Raw genomic sequence first — 23,613 nt, forward strand, 5'->3', positions numbered from 1 at the left:
TCTGTACTGCTTAGAAGTAACTGTTTCCTTAATTCTGAGAGACACTGGAATGCTTCCTTTTTTCCTGTGGCAATGTTCACAGACTGGTTAAGAGCTAGGAAGATTTAATTCCTCTGACTAATCCTGTTAAGAAGGTGTGGACATAAATTATCATTCTCAGAGTTCTCTGCTCTTAAAAGATCATTAACCTAGATCTGAATGCTCACTATTCAGATGAATGTATGCTCCTCCACTAGACTGGCTCTGAAAAACAAGCACCTGCTGGAAGAATAAAAAGATCCCTCCCCACACTCCTCATCACACAGCACCCCATGCATTTCCTTATTAGTCTCTGAATTGAGAATCCAAATAAATACTTGTCTTTGGCAGAGTTTTGCCTTCCTAACACCAAATATTCATTGGCTTAAACAGTTTTGTCCATGAACTGTGTATCAAAGACTCCTACTACATCAAATAATCACTTGAACCCCAAATCCCTAAAACTGCCACATCTGGTACTATGCTTCAAAGTGCTGAAAAACACTTTCAGAATTATTAACTTTCCTTTTTTAACAATCTAAATAAAATAATAAAAACAAACAAAAAAAAATGGAGGAAAGGATAATTATCACGAGAAATGTCAGTAAGTAAGGTGAAAAGCCCCAGCATTTAATAATCAACTAAGCAAAGGAGAAGGAGATCAAATATGGAGGACAAGAAATAAATTCAAAGCACCTGGAATCTGAGGTTTATGATCTCTCTTGCAGTGTTTAGGTTCTCAGATATATAATTTTTTTAATTTATTTTTATCTGTTAGGCTCATTCTATATCCACTGGACTGCTTTCCTACTCAAATTTTTATGTCAAATTTTTATGCACTGGATATCAGTGCAACATGTCCCAATACAGAATCTTCCAGATGTTTTCAACAATAAATGACATCAGAATTCAGCACTGCAAATACAAGCAAGTTAGTATTTTTGTTAAGAATGTATAAGCTAGAGAAAATAATCCTGTGCAGTTAACTATCAGTACAGAAGTTTTTGTACTGCTTGATTAAAACCATGGAAAAACTGTTTTTGTTGGAAATGTTAAGTCTACTAAAATACACAAAAAGAAGAAAATCTTTTAAATGAAGTATGGAAGTATCCAATGTTGCATATTATCTTATTTTTTTCTTCCTGTAATACCTGCCTATATGTCATTGATAATGACACTAAACAAAAGAAGTCACTAGTTTAACACAAGTGGGCTTCTCTAAAGCAACAAAAACAACTTTTGTGACTTTATAGCACCAAATATTTGGGGGGTTATCAGAGCTCTTAGAAAACAGGGGTATGATTCAGAACAACTGTTTCACATTTTGACTATTTTTGTATGAAAACTGGTTTGAGACAATGAAATGCTTAATAATTAGAAGTGTTAATGTTACAATTGTCTAGTGGCACATTTTAGTCAAGAAATTGTAAGTGATGTTTGAAAATAGATGAGAGTTAAGAATATACAATTACTCGATGTAATTCATGAACTTGACAGTAAGTAGCTCAACCCTCGAGCTGTTTTCTCAAAGCACAAATAACAAGGGATGAGGAAAAAAAATGGGAAAAAAACAACTCTAACTGAAGACTGTTGAATAAAATAATATTGTTTCATAAATCAAGTATACGCACACTAATGTTGTCTTTGTGATTGCAGAATAACCTGCAATATTCAGTATAACTTGCTTTGCTATCTCCAGGCTCTCTGATGATCTTTCAAAGGTTGTTTTTGCCCAGAGTACACAACGCTGGAGCCAAAAGTTGCAGCCCAGTGAGTTAAACAGATTGCATATCAACTGTTCATTAATAAAGTGTCCAAATTTGTGTAACAGTGGCTTAGTACAAAAAACTGATACACTAATTAAGCCATCTTGAACAGGATTCTCTTCAGGTACATTTAGTTAACTCAAAGGTAAATTAGTCAGTTATGTTCTTGCTACGATCATAGGAAAGGTCATAGGAACCACCAAATGGCTATTTATTCCTGTTAGGATGGAATCAATCAGAATGTTGAAGACAATTTTCACCTGTTTGTTACTGAAGTAGCTTAAATGTTTAGTTGCTTGGTTTTTAAATTGTCTGAAGTTACATGAGATGGGCACTGTCTCGTCTTTGAGGAATTTAACATGTGAAACGTCAATGTTGTCTGCTTCCAATTTCAAAAACGATGGAAGGCAAGAGGCAAAAAATCATACAGTTAGAATAAAAAGGAATACATGTAAGTAATATTCTTTATTTATTTTCATTAGACACTAGTATTACAGGTATTAGGAATGAGATATGAGGAAAAGCAGATAATGTTTCAAACTGTTTGGCACAGTAGAGGCTAATGAGTTCCACAGCATGTAAAAACTTTCACTGCGAACTGCAGCTATACAATATTACTTCACAGATTTCTTCCCTTTCTTTCTAGTCATACCTCAGTTTCTGATTTTGGAGGAAATAGGTCAGCACATGGGGCTCAACACATTAATAAAATACTATCTTTAATAACTTGTAAATATTTTAGTTTTCACTATCAGATTACTTTCACAAAATATTGTAGTTTAACTACAAGTTATAAGTATACTACATTTTTTGAAGATTTGGCAAATCTAAGTGAAAAACAGAGGATGTTAATAGAAATTAATCTTTACAGTGATGCAGCAACTTTTTCTAATAATGCTTTGATAATTTAAATCCCCATATTTTTAATTGCTAGAATATGTTATTTTGTCCCTTCAGGGAATAGCTAATCAAGAAGGATGAATCTGCACTAGCAGGTGGTATTTATAGAGGGTAAATATGTGGTAAGAATACTTAAAAACCAAGAGACTTTATGATAGAACCAAAAAGACAGTATGAACTGAGAAAGCTGAAACTGGTTTTGGCACTTGTCAGCCAAGAAATGAATGGCAGCACAGAATATATTTGCCTATTATGATCAGAAGATCTACTGGGCCACAGAAGCACAATATCATTAGCTATAATACCAGTAAAAATTGCTTTAGTAACATCAGAGACATTACTATGTAATATATACGATATACTCTTAAAAAGCATGCATATTGCATATTAAATATGCATATTAATATATAGAAATATACATTATATTTCTATTATATATATGTATATATAATATATATTAATATGCAGAAAATGCATATTAATATATAGAAAATATAAAGATTAAAAAGATATAATGAAGACAGACCAGCTGATAGAGAAATGAAAATCAATATATTCTTGTATTATATGCAAGATCTAGTACCATGATTTATGAATATGCTTCCTATCCAATATATTAAGATACAAGCTCAAGCATTTTTTAAAGAAAAGGTATCAATCTAGTCTGACTGAAAATAATTGTGTCTTGTTTATCAAAACAAGGACAATTTGAAAAGCTGATTTCTTCAGAAAAAGACTGTATACTCAGTAAAGACAGTAAGGTTGAACAATTATAAATTCCTCATCTTGAAATTAGCTAAAGAAAATCCACATATATTCCACCACCCTCTTTTTAGTGATGGAGTTATTTAAAATCAGGTCTTACTGTTCTAGAGTTTACAAGAATGTTTTGATGAGGACAGGCATAGAAATGAACATTCACATCACATCTGAAATTATGATAATCAATAGGTAGTTTCTACACTGCTATATCTAGGCAACCATGCCTATCAGTTACAGGCTCAGGCATTTTATCCTACTTGAAAAGAAATGCAGCAGTTCGTGAAGCAACGTTTTAAGCACAGAAAGGAGCTTATAAAATGGATTATCCCTCCTTTCATACATGTACAGTAACTGTTAGAGATCACAAAGCATTCCATCTTACTTGTTCCATGTATGAACATACACGCATCATGTTTGAAATGGGATGATACATCAACATTTACCTTAATTGCAAAACAAGACAGAACTGCAGTACAACTTTTTTTTTTTTTCCCAGTACTTGTGACTCTAAATATTGAGAGTACATATATTGAGAGTATATATTGAGAGAATATATAGAGAATATACTAAATATTCTCTAGCTCAGTTCCGTCCACTATATGTTTATACATTTTAAAATATATGTAATACATGTTCATGGAAAATCCCGAGGTTTAATAATAATGTCTTACCTTCCATCTCTATCCCAATCATACACTTCTACTTTAATCGTCCTAAAAAAAAATAAAAAGAGAAAACAATATATAAATTCAAATGTACTCGATTGCCTTTAATATTTATATTTTAATAGGATATGGATACATCAACTGTACCAAAGCCAGAAGACCAATTTTTCCAGTCATTTCTCATGGTGCAGAAAACAGCAAGTCACTCGGGCTACCCAATATATATTCATAAATAAATAGTAAAATATGGTGAAAGCGAAGGGAACAAGTAAACATATTAGAAGCTTAACCAGTATATTTTTACTTGCTGATGCTCTGATTTTTTATTTTTGTATTTTTTTGTGGTAATTGATCCTTTAACCTTAAAGTATTATCTATCAATATTTTTAAAGAAAATCAGCAAAATGGAACTTACTGTGGTTATTTCTTGGTATATGCTATTACTTAGAAGATCTTGGGGTATCTACTGTGGGGTAGTAACATCTTATAGAAAAAAAAATCTGTATTTGAGAAGATTACTCTTCTCTCAAAAAGAAGAGAACTTGAGGAGAACCTTATGAAACAAAAATTCTTGGCATAGCCCTGTTTGAAAAAAATGTTCACCATACAAAGTAATGCACACTTCTATAATTCTATATGTTTTGGTTCTCTGCTAAATATTCTGCTAAATATCTCTGCTAAATATTCTGCAGTGGTAAAAAATGAACATTGTGTGATTCAGCCAAGACTTTGTGAAGGCCCTGTGGCTGCAGATGAAAGAAATCTGTAGTACTGCAAACACTGCACTTTTTGACCCTTAAACTCCCTCTTACCCCACAACAGAGGAAGAGGCTGCTTGGATGTCTGACCAAAGACAAAAAAAAAGTGCAGCATCATTTCTTTGAATTCTTGTAAAACCACGAGAATGATTCTTTAGTTTTTGCAACAGATTATATTAGATAACCGATAGATTAAGCAAAATATCCAAGGCTCTGGCTTCCTAGAATGAAATGGGATCAGCAGCTCATGGAAGCATGGGTGGGAACATGACAGAGGCAGCAATTTTTCCCAAACTGACTGATTGTCTTGGTCACCCTGGGAATATTCACACTCCTCTTAGTGAATTAGGAGCTGGTGGGCAAGTTGGGTAATAAAACATTAAAGTCTGGCAATATACATTTACCCAGTGTAAACACTTATTCAAGAGGAGAACTAATAATTTATCTAAATCAGAATTGAGAGACAAATTAGCACATTATTATATCCATTAAAAATAATGATATTACAAAATAGGCAAAGGAGGAGTTGTTTTTTCTTGATGTTTCCCTTTTCAACTAAAATTTAATTGCCCTAACAACATGATTTTATACATTTGTAGCATTTCAGTTTGGGGTTAAATTACCTTAGAATGACAACTAATTAAAATTACAGTTGTTCTTTTGTGGAATGAAATCAAGAACACTTCCAAACATGCTTTATCCCACTAAGTGTTTGGTTGTGTAAGGAAATGGTATTTAATTTAGTCAGAAAGGCAGTATCATGGAGTTTCCTTCCCCAGACAAGCATTATTTTACTTCCAGGTTTCAAAACCTGTAACTACTAAAACAGATAAGATACTGATAAATTAAGATTTTCATGAGGGTCAGTGGGACTTAAATTTTGAATTGTCCTACAAATCTGTGTTTGAATATCTACATACCTACCTAGTTAATACCTGAAATACCTACATTAAAAGAAAGCTACAGAAAACTTGAATTAGTAAGATCAGTTCTTAAGGTTGTTGACATAAATTCTCAAGAAGTACAACTTCAGTAAGAACAACTCTTCTTTGAACGAAGAACCTTTTTCCTCAAAATTTATTCCACATTAAAAAGATTGATCACCAACCTTGAGTTTCACCTATTCTGCATGACACATGCATGGCTATATGCACTGTATTAAAGGCCTTTCAAACTTTCATGTAGTAGTATTTCAGCCTGCTCTACTCTGCTATTTTACCTTAAAAGACCCAGTTTCTCTATTTTCATTTTAGAAATTATAGTTACACAAAATTGGGATTTAGGAAACCTCTGTCTTAAAACTTTCATGCAGAAAATAACTGTGTGTAGGTGCTGTTTGAGAGCTCATATTAAGAAAAAGAAGAGAACAAAAATCTTAAAGTTACTAAATACTACTGTCAAAATCCCTGTGGTGGTTTAAAAGATATTGTATGATGGTATAGTTTGAGAGAAGCTAAGCAAATCCTTGCCGTTTCACAATGAAAACATGGACAGAGTTCACTTGGAAGCATTAGCTAACTGCAGAATTACTCTCCCCCAAACTAGAAAGAATGTTGACTGTGATACATACCCTTACCAATTACATTACTCTCATGTTTCAACATCTATCACAGAATCCGGAGCATCATCTGTCAAACTACCATTATCCAAAAGAGACTTTGGGGTTTTATGTTTTTATGTATTACCAAACTGATCTCAGGAATCTAATCCTTACCTTTAGAAATAAAAGTTTTCACATTAAACAAATGAAAAAGCAACAACAAAATCTTTTGACGCTTCTTTTGGGCCATCAACAAATAATAATTTGAATTTGATAGCTAAAATGTATTTCTTCAATTGAAATATGATTATTATAGGAAGGACTACTAAATTCCATGGAGACATTTATTTATAAGGCATTCACTGAGTACATTATGTAGAAAGAATTCAAAGTACAATCAACATGAGAAAACAGTAGTTACACAATAATTTGAAGCATGCCATTATATTTTTTATTCTCTTTTGGAATGCTGGAATTATTTCAATATTGCTACTAACACAGTATCTTTTTTTTTTTTTTTTAATTATTATGAAAGCCTTTTCTTTAATATGGTAAACAGTGACAAGTACAGAGACTAGCTTTATGAGCACTATTTTGCTTTGCATTATGCACGTATGTGTTTAAAATTCTATTTGATTAGAATTTACTTATTATGAGATTTCTGCATTTTTTTCTATCTCACTGAAAGAGAAATGAATATGAATGACAGTAACTGTATTGAGTACTTCACAAGGAGATTATTAGGAATGTAGGAGAACCCTTTTGCCTCCAATTTGAAGCAACGTGACACCAAGTATTGGAAGAGTATGACATAAAATAAATCAGCTAAGATCCAGTAGGAAGCACTAAGAATGGTCATTCCCAAGAAGAATTACAAAAATTTCACTTTCCTAGAAAAAAATCACAAATCAATTAGCTTTTGACCTTTCAATTTTTAATAAGCAGCTTATAAAAACAGAACTTTATTACTGTGAAAGCATTCTGCATAGCGTATTGAATATAAGCACCTCTTACTGTCCTGCTTCTTCAATACTGCCTACTTAGTTTAAGTCAAGTGAAGCACAAGTCAGTACAAGTGTTGGTTTCTGTTTATACCCTGGCATCAGCTGGTAAATTACAAGTTGAAGGAATGTCTCCCCAAAAGGCTAGGCTTTCACGGTAACAGATTAAAATAATTTTACTTCATACATTTCACCAATTAATTAGCTTAATAAAGTAATGTAGGTATGATATGGCAAAACCATGTGCTACAACAATTTAATATGTACATGAATGAACAGTAGTTACATACATGGAAGCTGAAAATGAAAGGTTAGGTAGAGAAAAAAAGTAACTACTTAGATTCCAAATTAAAGATTCTTTCAAAGACACAATCACAGGAAAACGATCAATTTTGAATAAATTCTTTATTTCCCTACATGTAGCAATAGGTTTCAAGAAAGGATTGGGCTTATGCTGATGGGAACATTAGTTCAGGGTTAGAAGAGTGCAATATGAAACTCTTCTATCTTAACTGGTATTCTATCTTAACTGACTTTTTATATGAACTGATAAAATACATTCAAATTATAAAAGATAATATGACTATACCAAACTCAACTTAATGAAACAGATTTTAAGGGGAAACAAGGCATTTGAACTGTATTTTTGACCTTTTGCCTTTGAAATACCCAGACAAGTACATCTTGCATCTCTTGTATTTTCTCTCTTTTATCTTTCACCCAATAAGGCTGAATTGAATCTATGCACTACATGCAGCTTACCTACTACTCATATTCCTATTCTAGTCTTCATATATTTCTTTCATACTTCTTTCATTATTTTAATCTAAATATTACATTATACACTGCTAAAAGAGTTATGACTAATGGTAAGTCTATACTTCCTTAGAGTCTTACTAAAATAATTTCAGTACTCCAGATTTCAGGTAATAAGGATACATAAATTACCAGACATTTATCTGGGTATATAATAATAACAGTGATATCTCAATGCTTTTCAAAAAATATGAATAGTGACAACAGAACTAGTCATTAGAAGGGACTTAAATATTTCTCCTGTTGATATTGTTAGAAGTTAGCATGCCCATTTTTTAAGAAGTCTAAACATATCCATAATTCCTCAACTTAACTAACCAGCTTGATATTATTGGTAAAACATTAGTAAAGCCACAGTTTATGACCATGTTTTTCAAAGATGGACCCTTTTGCATTGAATCACTGAAAATGTCAACTCCGAACAAGACCGTAATTAACTTCTGGGTTTCTCATGTATTTATCTCTAGATGAGATCTACTTACCTCATCTATCTATATATTTTAAATGCTCTCATTTATCAGCATCTTCTGACATTACAATGTCAACCAAAGAAGCCAAACATTGGTGTACACTTTTCACTGAAACATTATATATTAAACATTAATCCTTGTGCATACTAGTAACAGTGGCCAGTCAAGTTAGTTTTATTCTTTCTAACTCCTTCTTAACCACCATAGAGACTGAAGAATTGTTTTCCCGACATCACTGCTAGCATTTCCTACAGATTTAGCATATTGACTTCATTTTTGGAAATTTAATGTGGTGTTCTGAAAACATAACATCTTCTCAAAATACTAAGTAATTAATCTAAACAACATCCATAACCGAATTGTTTAGAAAAACGGATCTATAAAGAATACATGAGTTAGGAAAAAAATAAAAAGTATATGCTAGGAAAGCATAACCTACAGCTTACCGGTCATAGTCTCCATTACACAGTGCTCTGACAGAAATCTTGAATGCCTGCCACACTGGATTTAATGTATTTTTTACAACTTCTGTTTTGTGGCAGATTGTAAAACTGCAATAAAAAAAAAATAAAAATAAAAAATAAAAAAAAAATAAAAGAGAGAGATATTTGGATTTATGTACTTTTTATTTTGTGTCAGCAAACAAGGAATAAAAAGAGCTGTAATCTGTATTCCCTGATACAATGTCCATATAAAGTTTAAGCTAAGAAAAGAAAAGTAGTGAAATGCAGGAGAAGGAAGGCAAGGAGAACTGACGAGAACAGACCTGTTTGTGAGTGATTACAGACTAGGTCACTACGCAACTCTAAACCTAAAATGTTTTCACCCAAAACTTCCACCAGACTTACAAGCACTCGGTGAATTAGTTCAGGGAAGAGCACTCTCCATCCCACTTGTTTAAACAGGCTTTATACAGCCAGAAATCAGTCACGGATCCAGAAGGAAAGAAGTCTTGAGAGGATTTGACTTTTTTTTAGCAGTTAAGATACTTAGCCAAGGGAATCTTGGCTATCTGACTCTCGTTCCCCAATGAATGTCTGTATTTTTTAACCAAGGCTGTCTCAGGTAAAAGATATAAACTTACACAAGGTTCCACAACCACTTTATCGCAAATGAAATGCAATGTTTTAATATATATTTTGCTTTCTCTATATGATGCAAAATTAAAATACGTCTGAAACCTCATCATGGAAAGCAAATTGTTCAAAAGAAAACAGGAGGCAAGGTCACTGGGGGAATCAATAATGAAATTCTCCATACAGATTTAACTAAAATTCCCATCTGAAGGAATATGTTCCTTAAATTTCACAGGCCTAAGTTCTTATCCATGCTATTTCTGAGAAGGCATGGCTAAAAAAAAAAGTTTTCGATTTGAGGTATTTTAATTCTATTTCCAAGAACACTGTCAAAAAGGTAGAAGATATTTCCAAATTTGCAGTATAAAGAACTTTGACCTAAAACAACATACATGTATTAGAATATTCTGAAGCTATTATTTTTTTGGAATATTCTATTTAATTTAAATACAAGCTGTATCTTAGCAAAAGTCACACTATTTAACTATTATGACTAATTTTTTGTGTTCTATATTTACCAAACATTCAACTCTTAAAACCCTTAATTGCAATATTTGATGTTTGTTACAATCGTTTTATTTCTATGCAGCATAACATTATTTATTAAAATTCAACAAACATAAAAGGAATGCAGCTTAATCTGACAAATATGTATATAAGAAGAAAACGATATTACCATCTGCAAATGAATAAGTTGCCTACTGTTTAGCAGCAGACGTACTTAACAGGCATCTATCTACCTGCCATCTTCATTGCTTCGATGAAATACCAGGAAAGGATCGGATTTCCCAAAGAAGTCCTTCTTGTCTAGTTTGTTCGCACAAAATTGCATTAAAACTGAATCCTGAAATTGATAATACAGAAAAATTACAAAGAACATGCAGTTTGATAAAAGAAAATTATCATTGACTACTGACTATACAAACAGAAAACAAACTAAATGAGAAGTATCTGTCTTCTAGATACTCTCTACTCATTCACATTCTTGCAAATGTCCTTACAGTGCAGCTTGAACTGCTGGAACCAAGAATTTGTTTGGAGAAGCATAAAGTTCTATGCTAAATGATTCAGGATTTTCCAGTACTTTTTGACATCCAAAGCTGTCTTCTGAGATGCATAGGCAAAGAACATATCAGAATTAATTAAAAAAGCTGCAGTGAGATACAACTACGCCTTATTTCTTCAGCGACTTACACCTTCAGTTGTCTGCTCCTGCAGTCTGTAAAGCAAAAGGCTTAGCAAATAAAGAGTCTAGACATTTCCAGAAAACGTCAGCAAGAGGAAGACCACAGAAAACACGGTCCACCACTGACTGGGGCAGGATTGACATCAAGAAGCTTGGGCACCTGGGACCAGTAATAAGTAAAAAGTAATTTGTACCAGCAATAGGTACGAAATACAGGAAATTCCATTAAAATACAAGAAAAAAAGCTTTTTACTATGAGGAGTAACACTGGAACAGGGAAACTGTGGAGCCCTGATTATCCTTGTCTATGCAAGTTCTGAGTGGGGTGAATCTGGAAGAACATGAAGGCCTCAGAAAGCACTTAATATTTATCTTCATTACAAGGGAAAGAAAAAAATCCTGTTCCAACTGTGGGTTTAATTACGTATTCATGACTTTTGATTGATTTGTTATAACTGGAATGGCAAAGCTGATCTTGATGGTTAAATCATAATATCAGGAAAAAATATTCTGCAGTCTCTCCTAAGGTTACTTATAAATGCTCAGGGTGATGGCGAACTAGTCTTAGGAATGGTTAAGTAGGAGCATAATTTCTGCAGGAAATCAATCAAATGATATGTTATTTTTGTCATTCAATTAAGTGTGAACATTTTGATCAGTTACTACTTCCAGATGTTCCAAAATACTTCCCAAAAAAGGAGAAAGGCATTTTCCATGACCATACTTACCATTCGTACTAGTAACACAGACATGTCCTATTGCTACACCAGAGAGCCATCACTTACTGTCACCTTTCATATCATCAGGTGTGATAACACTCTGCATTTACTGATTTATTCTCTTTTAATGAAAGTAGAGATGTGAACACAGGCTAAGAAGATGCCATTGTGTAGAGCAATGGCAAAGTTAGTACTCATCCCCCAGCAGATCAAACATTTGTGTACAGAAAAAAATGAGTAAGAAGCCAATTTCTTGAATTGTAGTTAGATTAGTTTTTCCCTTTAAACATGACAGATAAGAAAGAAGAGAATTAGGATCCTTCCTCAATAAAAACAAAAACAAGACAAAACAAACAAAAAAGAAGGCAACAGCAAAGGACAAAAGCAATAAACAAAGCCTAACTACAGGTGTCAGAATTAGGAATAATCTATCCTAACAAATTCTAGTTCACGAACAACATTTTTTCTGGTTCCACTTGCTATCAAACTTGAAATAAAATTAAGTGTCCACTGCCACTTTCGGAAATCCTTGTCACAAAAAGGCATGCTTTTTGTAAGTCTATTATTCCACCACTCAATAGTAGCAGAGAAAAGGTAGCATATATGAGTGCACTCCCACGGACACTGTTAATGGGAGTTAAGTGAGACTGAGTCGGTGCACCCTATTAGCATAACAGTGCAGGACTGGTAGGTTGTCTGACAAAGGCAAATAAGATTTTAGCCTGTGTGCTATTCAAATACACCAATTCTGCAGAGAAATAACACAAATTTAGCCAAGCTGGAAAAAAAAGGCAAAAAAATAAGTATTTATTTCTTATGGAATGTATTTCTTCAGATATCTAATGAACTTAAGACCTAAACAGATTAGCTACTGGATATATCAGTAAAATACAAAGTCATTACTATTGCAGAAATAGATCAAGAATTAACAGCTTATGACCCAGTGTGAAAGTTAAGGCAACTGTGAAGCGTTATCCCCCAACGTCACCAAATTGCGAAAGCTAAGCCCCAGAAACAAATCTCTTCAAGCCTTAAGACATTTTTGTAGGTTTATGTATCTAATCTTATATTCTCCAGATCCCCTGGATCTCACCAAACATCTGATATTATTGCTTTCCTCATTAAGATTTGCTATCTTGTCATTGCAAACTCTTCTAAGGTACACACTACAGCCTCATTCATTATATACCGTGTTTGGGCTAACTCCCCCACCTTCAGATTCCAACCCTTCTTTATCACCCTGTGCATATAATCCTTCCTTATTCTTCCTTCCAGTCTCTGTTTCCCTATGATTTACGGCTTGCTGCTAGCTCATTCAGTGCTGGGAAGCCACAGAGCTGGCCTGGCTCCAGGTGCTTTCTGACCAGTAAGCCTTCTCCTCTGTCCAATCTACTTCTCCATGAGCACCTAGGAGGGGGAAAAGTGGTGATACCCTTTGGGAAGGTCATGACCGCACCGTGTCTCTCCCCTTAACCAGCCAAATTCCCAACTGACCCCACACACTGAGATATTCTTTTGCTTTCTATTAAATAAGTAATATTATAGCTACCATTAATAGGCCAAGGCAGTCTTAACTTGAAAGAAAACTGTTTACATTCTTCTTGTATGGAGATTCTTTTAAATATCTAAATAACTTTTGCCAATAAACATTAATTTGATATTTCTTTAAATAATATGACTATTAGCATGAATTTTTTAAATTACAAGGTCGATTTTGCTGCGATGTTCATGCAATATCAATATCCTGTAATGGAAATGTAATTCCACAACTGAAACAAATGGATCTTTGTTAAAAATTGGACACTAAGAGATTAAAATACGATTACTTGGAAAACCAAAGACTAGATTTAAAACTCATTTAAGAGTCAAAAACCTTATGCTTCAAGTTGTTTCTGCTTATTTCTTTACTACATAAAGGTAAGAGTAACTCATGAGGGAAAAATATCCTTACTTCTTGCAGATATCAAAAAATATAAATTTATATATATATTTAACAATCTGGTGCAGGGTAAGTCACAAAAACATTTTCACTTTACTTTTCAAAAGCAACGAATGAATACACACTTACTCGGCAACAGCCCAGCTCCTCTGCTGTTACGATGACTGTTCCACATTTCTTCCCAGGAATGCCTCTATAAGAAAATATAACTACATCAACTCAGTACCTTCAGATCATTCTATATGAAAAATATAAGCTACATAAAAGCTACAGCTGAGACAGATTAACATAAGTTAAGCTTTCAAGTCACAAAACTGATGGCATGCTATGCAGTTTCACTCTTCTGTCACTTGTCCCATGTTAAAATGTTGGTTGACTTCAGTAAATTGGTAAATAAGTTGCATATTCCTTCTAATTTGCATGGACAAGCAGTTAAAATTAAAACAAAACATTTAATTTTAAAGGAAATAGTATAAAGAGTTTAAATGGGATGAAATGATAATATCAGAAATTCTATTTTTTACTCTCTCATTAACATTTTATTTAGAGATGGCTCTACAGCTTAGAAATTCATGAAAATGATCCTTTTGCAGATTTTCCTTAAACAAAATGTCAAAAATAAATTTTAAACTATACACCAGCCTCATTTTTACAAAGACATTTTGTCTGAAATGTTTATGAAAACATGCGATAATCTCACCATAATATAAAATACAGTAGTTATTAAATAAATCACAATTCACCCAAACAGCAATTGAAAACACACTGCTGCAACACCAGAAAGCACAAAACAAATCCTTAGTATATAGGAACAGAAGAGTCACAAATAATCTGACATTATTCAGTGCCAGCACCTTTTCTGGGGAAAAAAAAAGTACATGTATTCAGATACAACTTGTTGCATAATGCTGCCGTATCTTATCAGCTATTAGTAAATCCATTAGCAGATGCATTAGCAATTACTACTGGATTTTTTTTCAAGGTGAATGTTATTGCTTATGCTACTTCAAGTTCTTTCCTGAAAATAAATAATTATTTGAATAAAATTATTTTCCAAGGAGACATGGAGGTAAAATTAGGCTTTTAAATTGATTATATTTTTCAGGTTTTTCAAAGAGGACTAGAGGGCACTCATGTTCTTCTGTTATGACATAATATCAATGCAAATATCTACCGTTGCTCTTATTTTTGCTTACTGGTTTCCTTAATCCTTTTGATTTTTGTATAGAGCTCTAAAATTTTAAATAAGTTCACCAAGACTGTGGTAGGGCATAGCAAAAACAAGCACAATGATGCAAAGAGAACTACGGGCTGTGAAGTTTTAAGCAACACTACACCATATCTGCAACCTCTAGAGATGGGAGATGGGAGAGAGCAAGAGACAGAGGGCCCAGGGAAGTGGAGGGGAGAGGAAGGGAAAGAGAGAGGGAGAGAAGAAAAAGAAAGAACTGGTGGGGGTATAGTTCTTACAAGCAGATCATGAACAAAGACTGATGCAAACTTAAGTGAGGATTTCAGAAACTCATTGAAACTCCTGTTTAGAATGGGATGTTTGATACATGACTCTCATCCTGGACCTAGTATCTAGCCTCAGTACAACAAGGTAACTCTGATTTCACATGTTTAATAGTACATAGAGAAGTATTTTACGTGAAAACTTAAGTGACAATTTAAATTCATACAGATCTTAGGGCACCCTTCCATTTAACATGGTTTAATTTATAAAATATAATACCTTGAGACCAAACAGGAGAACTTTACAAAAATAACAGAAAAAAAAAAAAGGTCAATCAAGTGTTACACAGTATGATTCATATTTTCATCAACTTCTTCTGACCACCTGGTTTTAAATCTGTCACCCTTCAACACCTCAAAGGCTGAAAAGTATCCATTCCAGTCTCCGTAGCAATAGGATTTTGATGTGAAATACCAGATTTTCAAAAGATGAAAAAAACTGTGGTTGGTTGAGTTTTTTTTGAACAGTACAAGTTTAAACTTCAAAAAACTTTTGAAATCTGCTAGTAAGAGCAGCAGTAGAAATGACTTAGTCATAAGAGTCATTGAATTTATATGGAAAAATGTTTCAAGGAACAAATGACCTTCACCCCTGCTTTTACAAGTGAGGAAGAAATAGAAATCTCAGAAGTGTAACTAAAAAAGCAGAAGGTTGCAGCAGCACCATTCTGTAGGCTATGTCACTCGAACAGAAAGAACCAGTATCAAAATAGCCTGAACCAAAACTCTTGCTACAGAGACATTTGTGTTCAGGATGGATTCAAATTGGCATTAGGGATGTATTTGAGAGGTAGCCCGAGCAGCAACAGTATTAAGAGCAAAAGCACCAAACATCTCTTTTTGTACAAAAATTCAAATAGATCTATTTCACCCTCAAAAGGTTATTGTGTCACATGCTAATACAACTTGAATCTCCTTCTGAAGACCTGGAGCACTGAACTGTTGATAGCAAGCTCCATTTCTGACAAACTTGTCACCAAACAGTTACAGAGGAGAATCTTGTGCCACCCTGCTTACAGATATAACACATTGCAGCCAATACCTGCCAGTCTCAAACTGAGATTTGCACATGAAGACATGCTTTGAACATGTCTTATGAACATGGAGGCCAAGGCAGGCCCAATCCCAAAAGATACCCGTGTCTGGAATTACCACTCCAAAAGCTGGGGAAACTGGAGCGGCAATCCCCTGAAGATACCTGGGTGGGTATGTCAGCAAAAAAAGGAATTATTGATTGCTAATGAGACATGAAAAGTGCACGCTGCTATGTCATACCTGAAAGCAAGGTTTGGCTTGATGTATCACCAAGCTTCTAGAGGACGTGCCTTACAAAAGAAAGATCATTTCACTACGATGGCTGGCAAAGAGGTGAAAATGCTTAATCAAGATTAGAACAGAATTTCCTTACAGCACAAAAAGCTCTCATTATTCAGGGACTGAAAACTACCAAATGACCTCTACAGTTTGAGATGCTATTAAAGATGAGTTTTCTACCCTTGTCATCAGACTACAAGCATGAAAAAAAGACTGAGACATTTACAGATGCTAAAGAGTTTCTTCTCTTACAAATTCTCTTTCAACCATTTATCAAGAGAAGAAATCCTTAAATGTACACTCAGCACCCTGACAAAAACTTCAGTGGTCACAGATCAGCCAAATGGAAAAACCTTTAACTAGCAATAATGCTTTGTGAGAAAAGAATAAAATAATGTCAAGCTGGTCTTGCCTACACAAAAATACATTAGGAGGACTTCTACTTGTTTAAATCCAGAAGCACTGCCCATCTTCTTTAGCTTTAGGGAATATCTGTTTTGAGCTGTCCTGGAATTGGTTCTATAACACTGAAGTGACAATACAGTACTTATTTTCAGACTGCCAAATTCTCTGGGTAGGATTCTCTGGAAAATGTTACAGAATATGTTTTTTGGGCAATGTGTATTTGCACAGCCACTGTCAACTCTATCAGTGCTAGTTACCTGATATTCAGATATAGAAAATGTGCCAGTCGGGGTGTGAGTAGGTTGCATACTGAATAAAGGAAGGTATAATGTGAGGAAGATCTACTTATAGGGTTCTACTGGTTTGAGCCCAGAAGCTGTGGGCGTACTACAGTGATTAGCAATTTTTACGTGGTTTAAAATGTCTTTCTGGCAGAAGTTGTTACAGCACAGGGTTCACCTGAGGCCTCTGATATTACACAGAATGAAAGATTTTGTCATTAGAAAAAAGATGCGCATGGAAAGGTTCCCAAAGATGGCAAAATAATTGGAAAGTCTCTGAGGGAGCAATTAACTTGACTGTTATGGGAATTGAACATGAGACCATCATCGAAAGAAAAGGCCACAACAATACCTGTATGTCTCTAGACTGGGTACGGCCTTGAGGAGTGATCATCTCCTTAGAACAAATGATTGCATGATTGAGACACAATATCTGCAGCACCTAAATAAGCTTGAAAGGTCACTCTGCCTTAACAAGGACTGAAAGGAGGACCTTGTGAGACTCAGTGGAAAAGTCAGAGAAAGATGACAGTTCATCTAGGAATTTGAACATCTGAGAGTAAACAGAGCAGTGAGGCAGAGAGGATTGAACACTTTTCAGATCATTAAAAAATTTACAGTCTTAACCCTGAATGTACAGAACTAGCCCTCTGGCAGTCACAACCACGGATAAGAGGTTAGGACAAATATATAGTAAGTCCCTTTTCCAAGGTTCAGGCATTTTTTCTATCAATTATGTTGACAGCAAGATGACGGGAGAAAGAACGTCCCAAAATAGGCCAGCTGGCTCCAGTGCAGCCTCATTAACAAGCAGTGGCACTCAGATCTGAATAGCTGGTGTAGAACCTTCATTAAGCTCTGCAATGGCTCTGCCTCATCATTACAGAGAATCCTGACAGCAGTGCACTTATTAGATCCTGAAAGGAATATTGCTCAGAGTTACAAATGTAGCTTCTCTCTAGGAAGACAGAACACACAAATATCTATTTGTGAATAATTTCAAGGAAGGTGACAGTCTCTTGAGAGAAAAATAAAGCTGTGCTGTTTCTGGAAGTAGATACATCTGTACCTTATCCTTTCATGCTATTACAACTGGGGCACGCAAGGTCACTGAGTAGATCTTACACAGAGCTTGTCTTGGGAAAGCATTTAATGAATTCAGTAACCCAATAACTAAAGAGAGTAAAAATTACTGTTAAAATGACAGATTCCCCATTTCCCCTGCCTTGTTTGACTAGATTTATTTTGCAGGAGAAATTAACTAGAGGAGATGTTCACATCCGTACCTGGCCAGTTTGTAAAATGAAGCACAGCACTAAGGAATTATGATCATGAACTCAAAGGCTCACGCTCACATAGGTAACAGAGCAGTGCACTACCACACTGGGAGTGAGAGTCTTCTGCAACAGAGTGCACCGAATTCAAAGCCCTTAATGCTATCAGAAACAAACAATGATGTTGAGGAGATATCCTCATACCTGCCAAGAGCAAACACGATTAAGTTCATGCCTCTGAGGCATAATCCACTGGAGCTTTTAAAACCAACAGAACTGCAAGTCATGCCTGCGATGAAGGCAAAGAAGAAAAGTGTGCATGTTTATCTTCATTTTTGCTCTCACCATGAAGGACAGTGCCAAGGTATGTGTTTCAGCCTGCCTAGTAGACCACTGTAATAATGAGCCTCTAGGCTTGAGATGTGTTGCTTAATTTTGATGAGGTGTAGAACAAGGATGTCCTTTCAGGGTAGAATTTCTAAGGGAACTTTCCCTGGTAGTGGGCAGTCTGACTTGGCCTTGGCCAGATCACAGCAGCCACGGGCTCCCAAATCTCACAGAGCTTTTGTAGGTGTTGGAAGCAGATACCTCTGAAGTTTAACCTTCAAATGCTTTTAACTTTCATTTTGAAAAAAAAAAAAAAAAAGTCAAAATTTACTTGAATGCCATTAAGAGGATGGAGTTCAGCTTCTCAAGCTGCTTAAGTACAAAAAGTGGTACTTCAGTGGGGCGGCTGATTGGGACTAAAACAGCTCTGAGTTCTTTGCACACCTATTAGCAGAGAACAGAAAAGGCAAACTTTTAATGAACTTCAGCAATACTGTGAAGAGAAAAAGCTCTCTGATCTCAAGTGAAAGATCATAAAGAACATTCAAAATATGTGAACATGGACTTGACTTTGTAAAGAGAACTGTAAATTCAAAGCAGAAGATATCCTTAGGAAGGAATGACATACTATATTGCCAAATGAATCACGGAATCGTTTAGGTTGGAAAAGACCTCTAAGATCATCAAATCCAAGAGTACAGACTTTAATCACACCTGTATAACCAAACAATTTTGAAATGAAATGTAATGGTTTAATGAACAAGATAAGATAACAAATGTCTCCTAGACACCAAGATAACCAGACTCCAGAAAGTCCAGAGTGAAAAATCAATGAGGCACAGCTGTCTAGCCACAGCACTGTCAAAACCCCCATGATAAAGTAAAACCTGAGCAGTGGGAAGAGCTGAAAAAACAAACAACATTAACAAATATCTTACCCGCATCACTTACACAAAAAGGACAAGATATTTGGAAACATTTCAAGGAGAAAACTGGCTTGGGTCCATTTAGTATCTGACAAACAACAGAGCAGCCTCTCTAAGCACAGACCTAAACAACACTTGCTTACCCAAGAGAAAATGTATTACACAGGTCCACACAACCATGAAATAATAAGACTTTTTTTCCCAACAGGAAAAGGTATCAGTGAAGATTCTTTCTCATAGCTCATTTCAAACTTTAAATTTCATCTGTTAATTCTCTTAATCTGTACCAAGTGATGACAGACAACTAGGTCTAGTGGGAGGTGTCCCTGCTCATGGCAGGGAAGTTGGAATTAGATGGTCTTCAAGGTCCCTTCCAACTCAAACCATTCTATGATCCCAATTATTTTTAATCTACGTGTTTAAAATAAATGTCAGGAATTTCCTCAGAGAAAAAAAAATAGTTTGCTGAATAATATAACATTTTTAAGCCAGAAAAAAAAAAAAAAAAATATATATATATATATATACATATTTATATATTAAGACATTCAAGCAAGATTTGTCTTACAAAATGCAGCAATACAGGTGTCTCCAAAGTCAGCACCCATCTCTGGTGAAGTCACCAAAGGTTCCCAATAGAGTCAACTAACAGTTGGTCAAAACAGTCAGTGGAGTTCAGAGTGCAATTCACTGTGTAATTCACAATTCAATAGCAAAAATTAAGCCTAATTAATATAGCTGTTAGTATAGTCTGTGAACTTTTTTTTTTTTAGTAGAACAAAACAAAATAAGGCCAGCCCCCTGTCCCAAACACAGGATAATTTGTATGTTCAAGTGAATACACAATGAAACCACCTTGTTGACCATACAGAGTGAAAAACATGTCCAGAACAAGCAGACAGTGTGTCCCCCCAGGCCCTGGTGTTCACCTGGGACAGCCCTGGGAGGAGCTGGACAGAGGTGGAGATGGGTCTTTGCTGGTCTGATGGCTCTTCAAGGCTATTTCTGGCTATCTCAAGGCTATTTCCTGGACAGACTATTAGAAGTTTCATATCCAGGATGGGTGAATCACAAAACACTGTTGTCTAACAGCCACGATGTTTGCTGACGTTAACTATTGTACCTGAAAGTTGCTTTTTCTCGGTAGTTTCCCAAGTCATTTAAGGAAGTGATAAAGTGAAGCAGTACTACCTCTAACGTACTATGTTACTGTGTGCACAGATGTGTTTTTAAGATTAAACAGTATATTTGTCATTTGTATTTCCTGAATTATGCTGCAGATACTGAAACCCTCCTCACCTTGAAGAGGAGCTTAAGATTTTATTTACCTTTAAAACGAAGCACTTCCCAATGTGCACAGTCTTATTATTGCAGAGAAGGGAAATAGTAACAAAATACACAGGGACATTAATAGAGCTGTTTATGTATAGGACAATTAAGCCCTGTTTAAAAAAATAAGTACTGGCATAGTCCTTGGGAAAGGGAGGGCATGGAGGGCAGGATGGGTTTCAGGGCAGGGGATTACTAGGGATTTGTCATAAAAATTGAGTTTGTAACTGCAGTGATAAGGTGACTGGAACCCCTTGAAATTCAGCAAAATGCATTTATTATTAACTTCAGTTCTGAGCATTGAAGAGAAAATGAATCACATTGTTAAAGGATGTTGCAGCAGTAATGATCACAGCATTCATGGAATTCAGCAAGAGAACTAACAACTGACATTTATTACAAATCAATTTGAATCGTCTGCGGTTGGCTGTAAATTAGGGAAGCTAAACCAAAGATTTATTTTGATAAAATGCTACGCAAAAATTTTTTGCAAACACTTTTCATTTTTTTCATGTCATTCAAGTTTTAAGCATGAACTATATGATAATGAGTCCCGTTGAATAGCTGATATTGGCCTTTGTATAAAACCCAAATGATTGGAAATAAAGCATTTACAGACAGAATTTAGTCAAGCCTAATGGACTGGAAGGGCATAAGAATAGGAGTGCCTGCCTATAACACAGTGGTAGCCTACCTCTCACATCTGTGATTCAAAAATATTTTTTTGTTTTATTTTAATTTTATTTTTTTATAAGTCTCAGAAATCCAAGTAGTTGAAATCCCATTTAAAATATTTAAAATATGAAATCTCATTTAGAATATTTTCAAATTTTAAATGTAATTATACAAAGCTTACTTTTTGTAACCAAAACATTTCTTTTACTTTATTTTTATGAGGACACTTATGTTACATTAAAAGAAAACTATGTAAATTCTCTTTCTATTTATCAGTCTAAATGGTCTGTTCTGAACTGTTATTTCATCCAGAAGCACTACTAGAGACAACCTAAAATTATTTTTGGCCTGGAAATATGAAACTTCAGATGCATTTCCAAGCTACAACTGTGTTGGAACTGTAAAATAATTAGAATTTAACTGGATTCAAACATTGAGAGGAGTTTTTAGCATGACACTTCAACACCTCAAAGTTACTGAAAGAGAAAATGGCTATAGTAGTTCTCCTTGAAGCTGGACACTGTTTTCATGAAGCTAAAAATTTTAAGGCCACCTCTGCATATCATTAAGCTCTTTTACACAATGTAGAGGAACGTTATTTTTTGTTACTATTTTATTGATGACATTAAGTTTTTTACATAAACAATAAAAAACAACAACAACTGATAAAATTTAGAGAAAATTGGTATGTTTTGGCCACTGACAACAAGACAACAAGATCCTGACCTCTGAGATTTTTCACAGGACTTCAGAACTACTCCTTAAAGTAATGTTAAGGTCTGAAGTTGACAGGATATAAAAAATGCACATGAAAAGATGACTAATGTGTAAGCCACATAAACCACTAAAGACATTATTTATTTTAAAAATAAAAAGGTTACCTAAGTAACAGAAATGATCAATTACATCATATATATACCTAGAATAAAGTATATGGCTAGAAACATACTTCTTCAGCATCCTACAGCAGAGTAATAATCCATCATTTAATGCAACTCAATTAGGGAGTTTTACTCTATTTGCAGTAATACTAATAGACTGAGTACATTCTGAGCTTTGTGAATTGCACTTCATGCTGATATTGATTCTTTTTATGTGAATACAAAGTCTGAATATGTACCATTTGTGGTCTTTTTACCAAAGTTTGGCCCAGAAGAATATTTTCCTATAAATGTCAGATGTCTGCTCAGTAGCCACTTGGAAGACAATGTACAAACCTAGTATTTTCCTTAAGGAATCACACAGAAACATAACTCAACCCACACATTGCTTGTCAGTATTTCTATGTAAGGTTTCCTAAACCAGAAGACTTCACCTGCGCTTATAAGCAAAACAGCGATGAGGAAAAGTAATCAAAGTAACCCTTGTATATATTCATAGTGAACCCAGTAAAATATGACAAGAATACTCCAGCAGTCAGAGTAACCAAATTCATGATCACTAACTGCAGTGCAATCACTGTTTAAAAAAAACACAAAACAAAACAAAAACAAACAAACAAACAAACAAAAAAAAAAACAGAACAAATTGAACAAACATACTAAATGAAAAAAAGGTATTGCTGTCACAAAAAATATCCAGCTACACCTTTAAATATTTGCTTTTAGTATACCATACCTGAATTTGTAGTTTACGTTTGCATAAAAAACTGTAAGTTATTTTCAATTACTGCATTTTTTAAAGGAATAAATAGTGAAGAATTTCTCAAATAGTGAAGAATTTCTCAAATTATTTACATTTTAAATATCTGTATGAACAGTAGTTTTCAAACATAAAATCCTCTCAGAGAAAAACCCATTGATCGTATGAAAGGTTTTGATAAATTTAGTTGGATAAATAGAAAATATTTGATGCTCTGGATTGCCTCATTGACAGGAAATTGCATTATTGGGAACAACAGAAATAAAAGAAGGAAAGTTTGGCTTTAAAACATGGCATTTTCTTCCTTGAT

The 23,613-nt window shown here is 34.5% G+C and overlaps 1 protein-coding gene across 1 annotated transcript in view; it reads right to left on the reverse strand.

The window, feature by feature from the left end:
• CPNE8 (copine 8) overlaps nt 1-23,613 on the reverse strand; it is a 104,398-nt gene that overhangs the window by 40,231 nt on the left and 40,554 nt on the right. The window contains exons 7-10 of the mRNA XM_082751856.1: nt 13,746-13,809; nt 10,513-10,616; nt 9,143-9,247; nt 4,118-4,159 (exon numbers count right to left, since the gene is read on the reverse strand). Coding sequence (XP_082607982.1) covers nt 4,118-4,159; nt 9,143-9,247; nt 10,513-10,616; nt 13,746-13,809 — 315 coding nt within the window. The remainder of the gene's footprint in view (nt 1-4,117; nt 4,160-9,142; nt 9,248-10,512; nt 10,617-13,745; nt 13,810-23,613) is intronic.

This window comes from Aythya marila, assembly GCF_965140915.1.
Source record: "Aythya marila genome assembly, chromosome: 1".
Taxonomy (NCBI): domain Eukaryota; kingdom Metazoa; phylum Chordata; class Aves; order Anseriformes; family Anatidae; genus Aythya; species Aythya marila.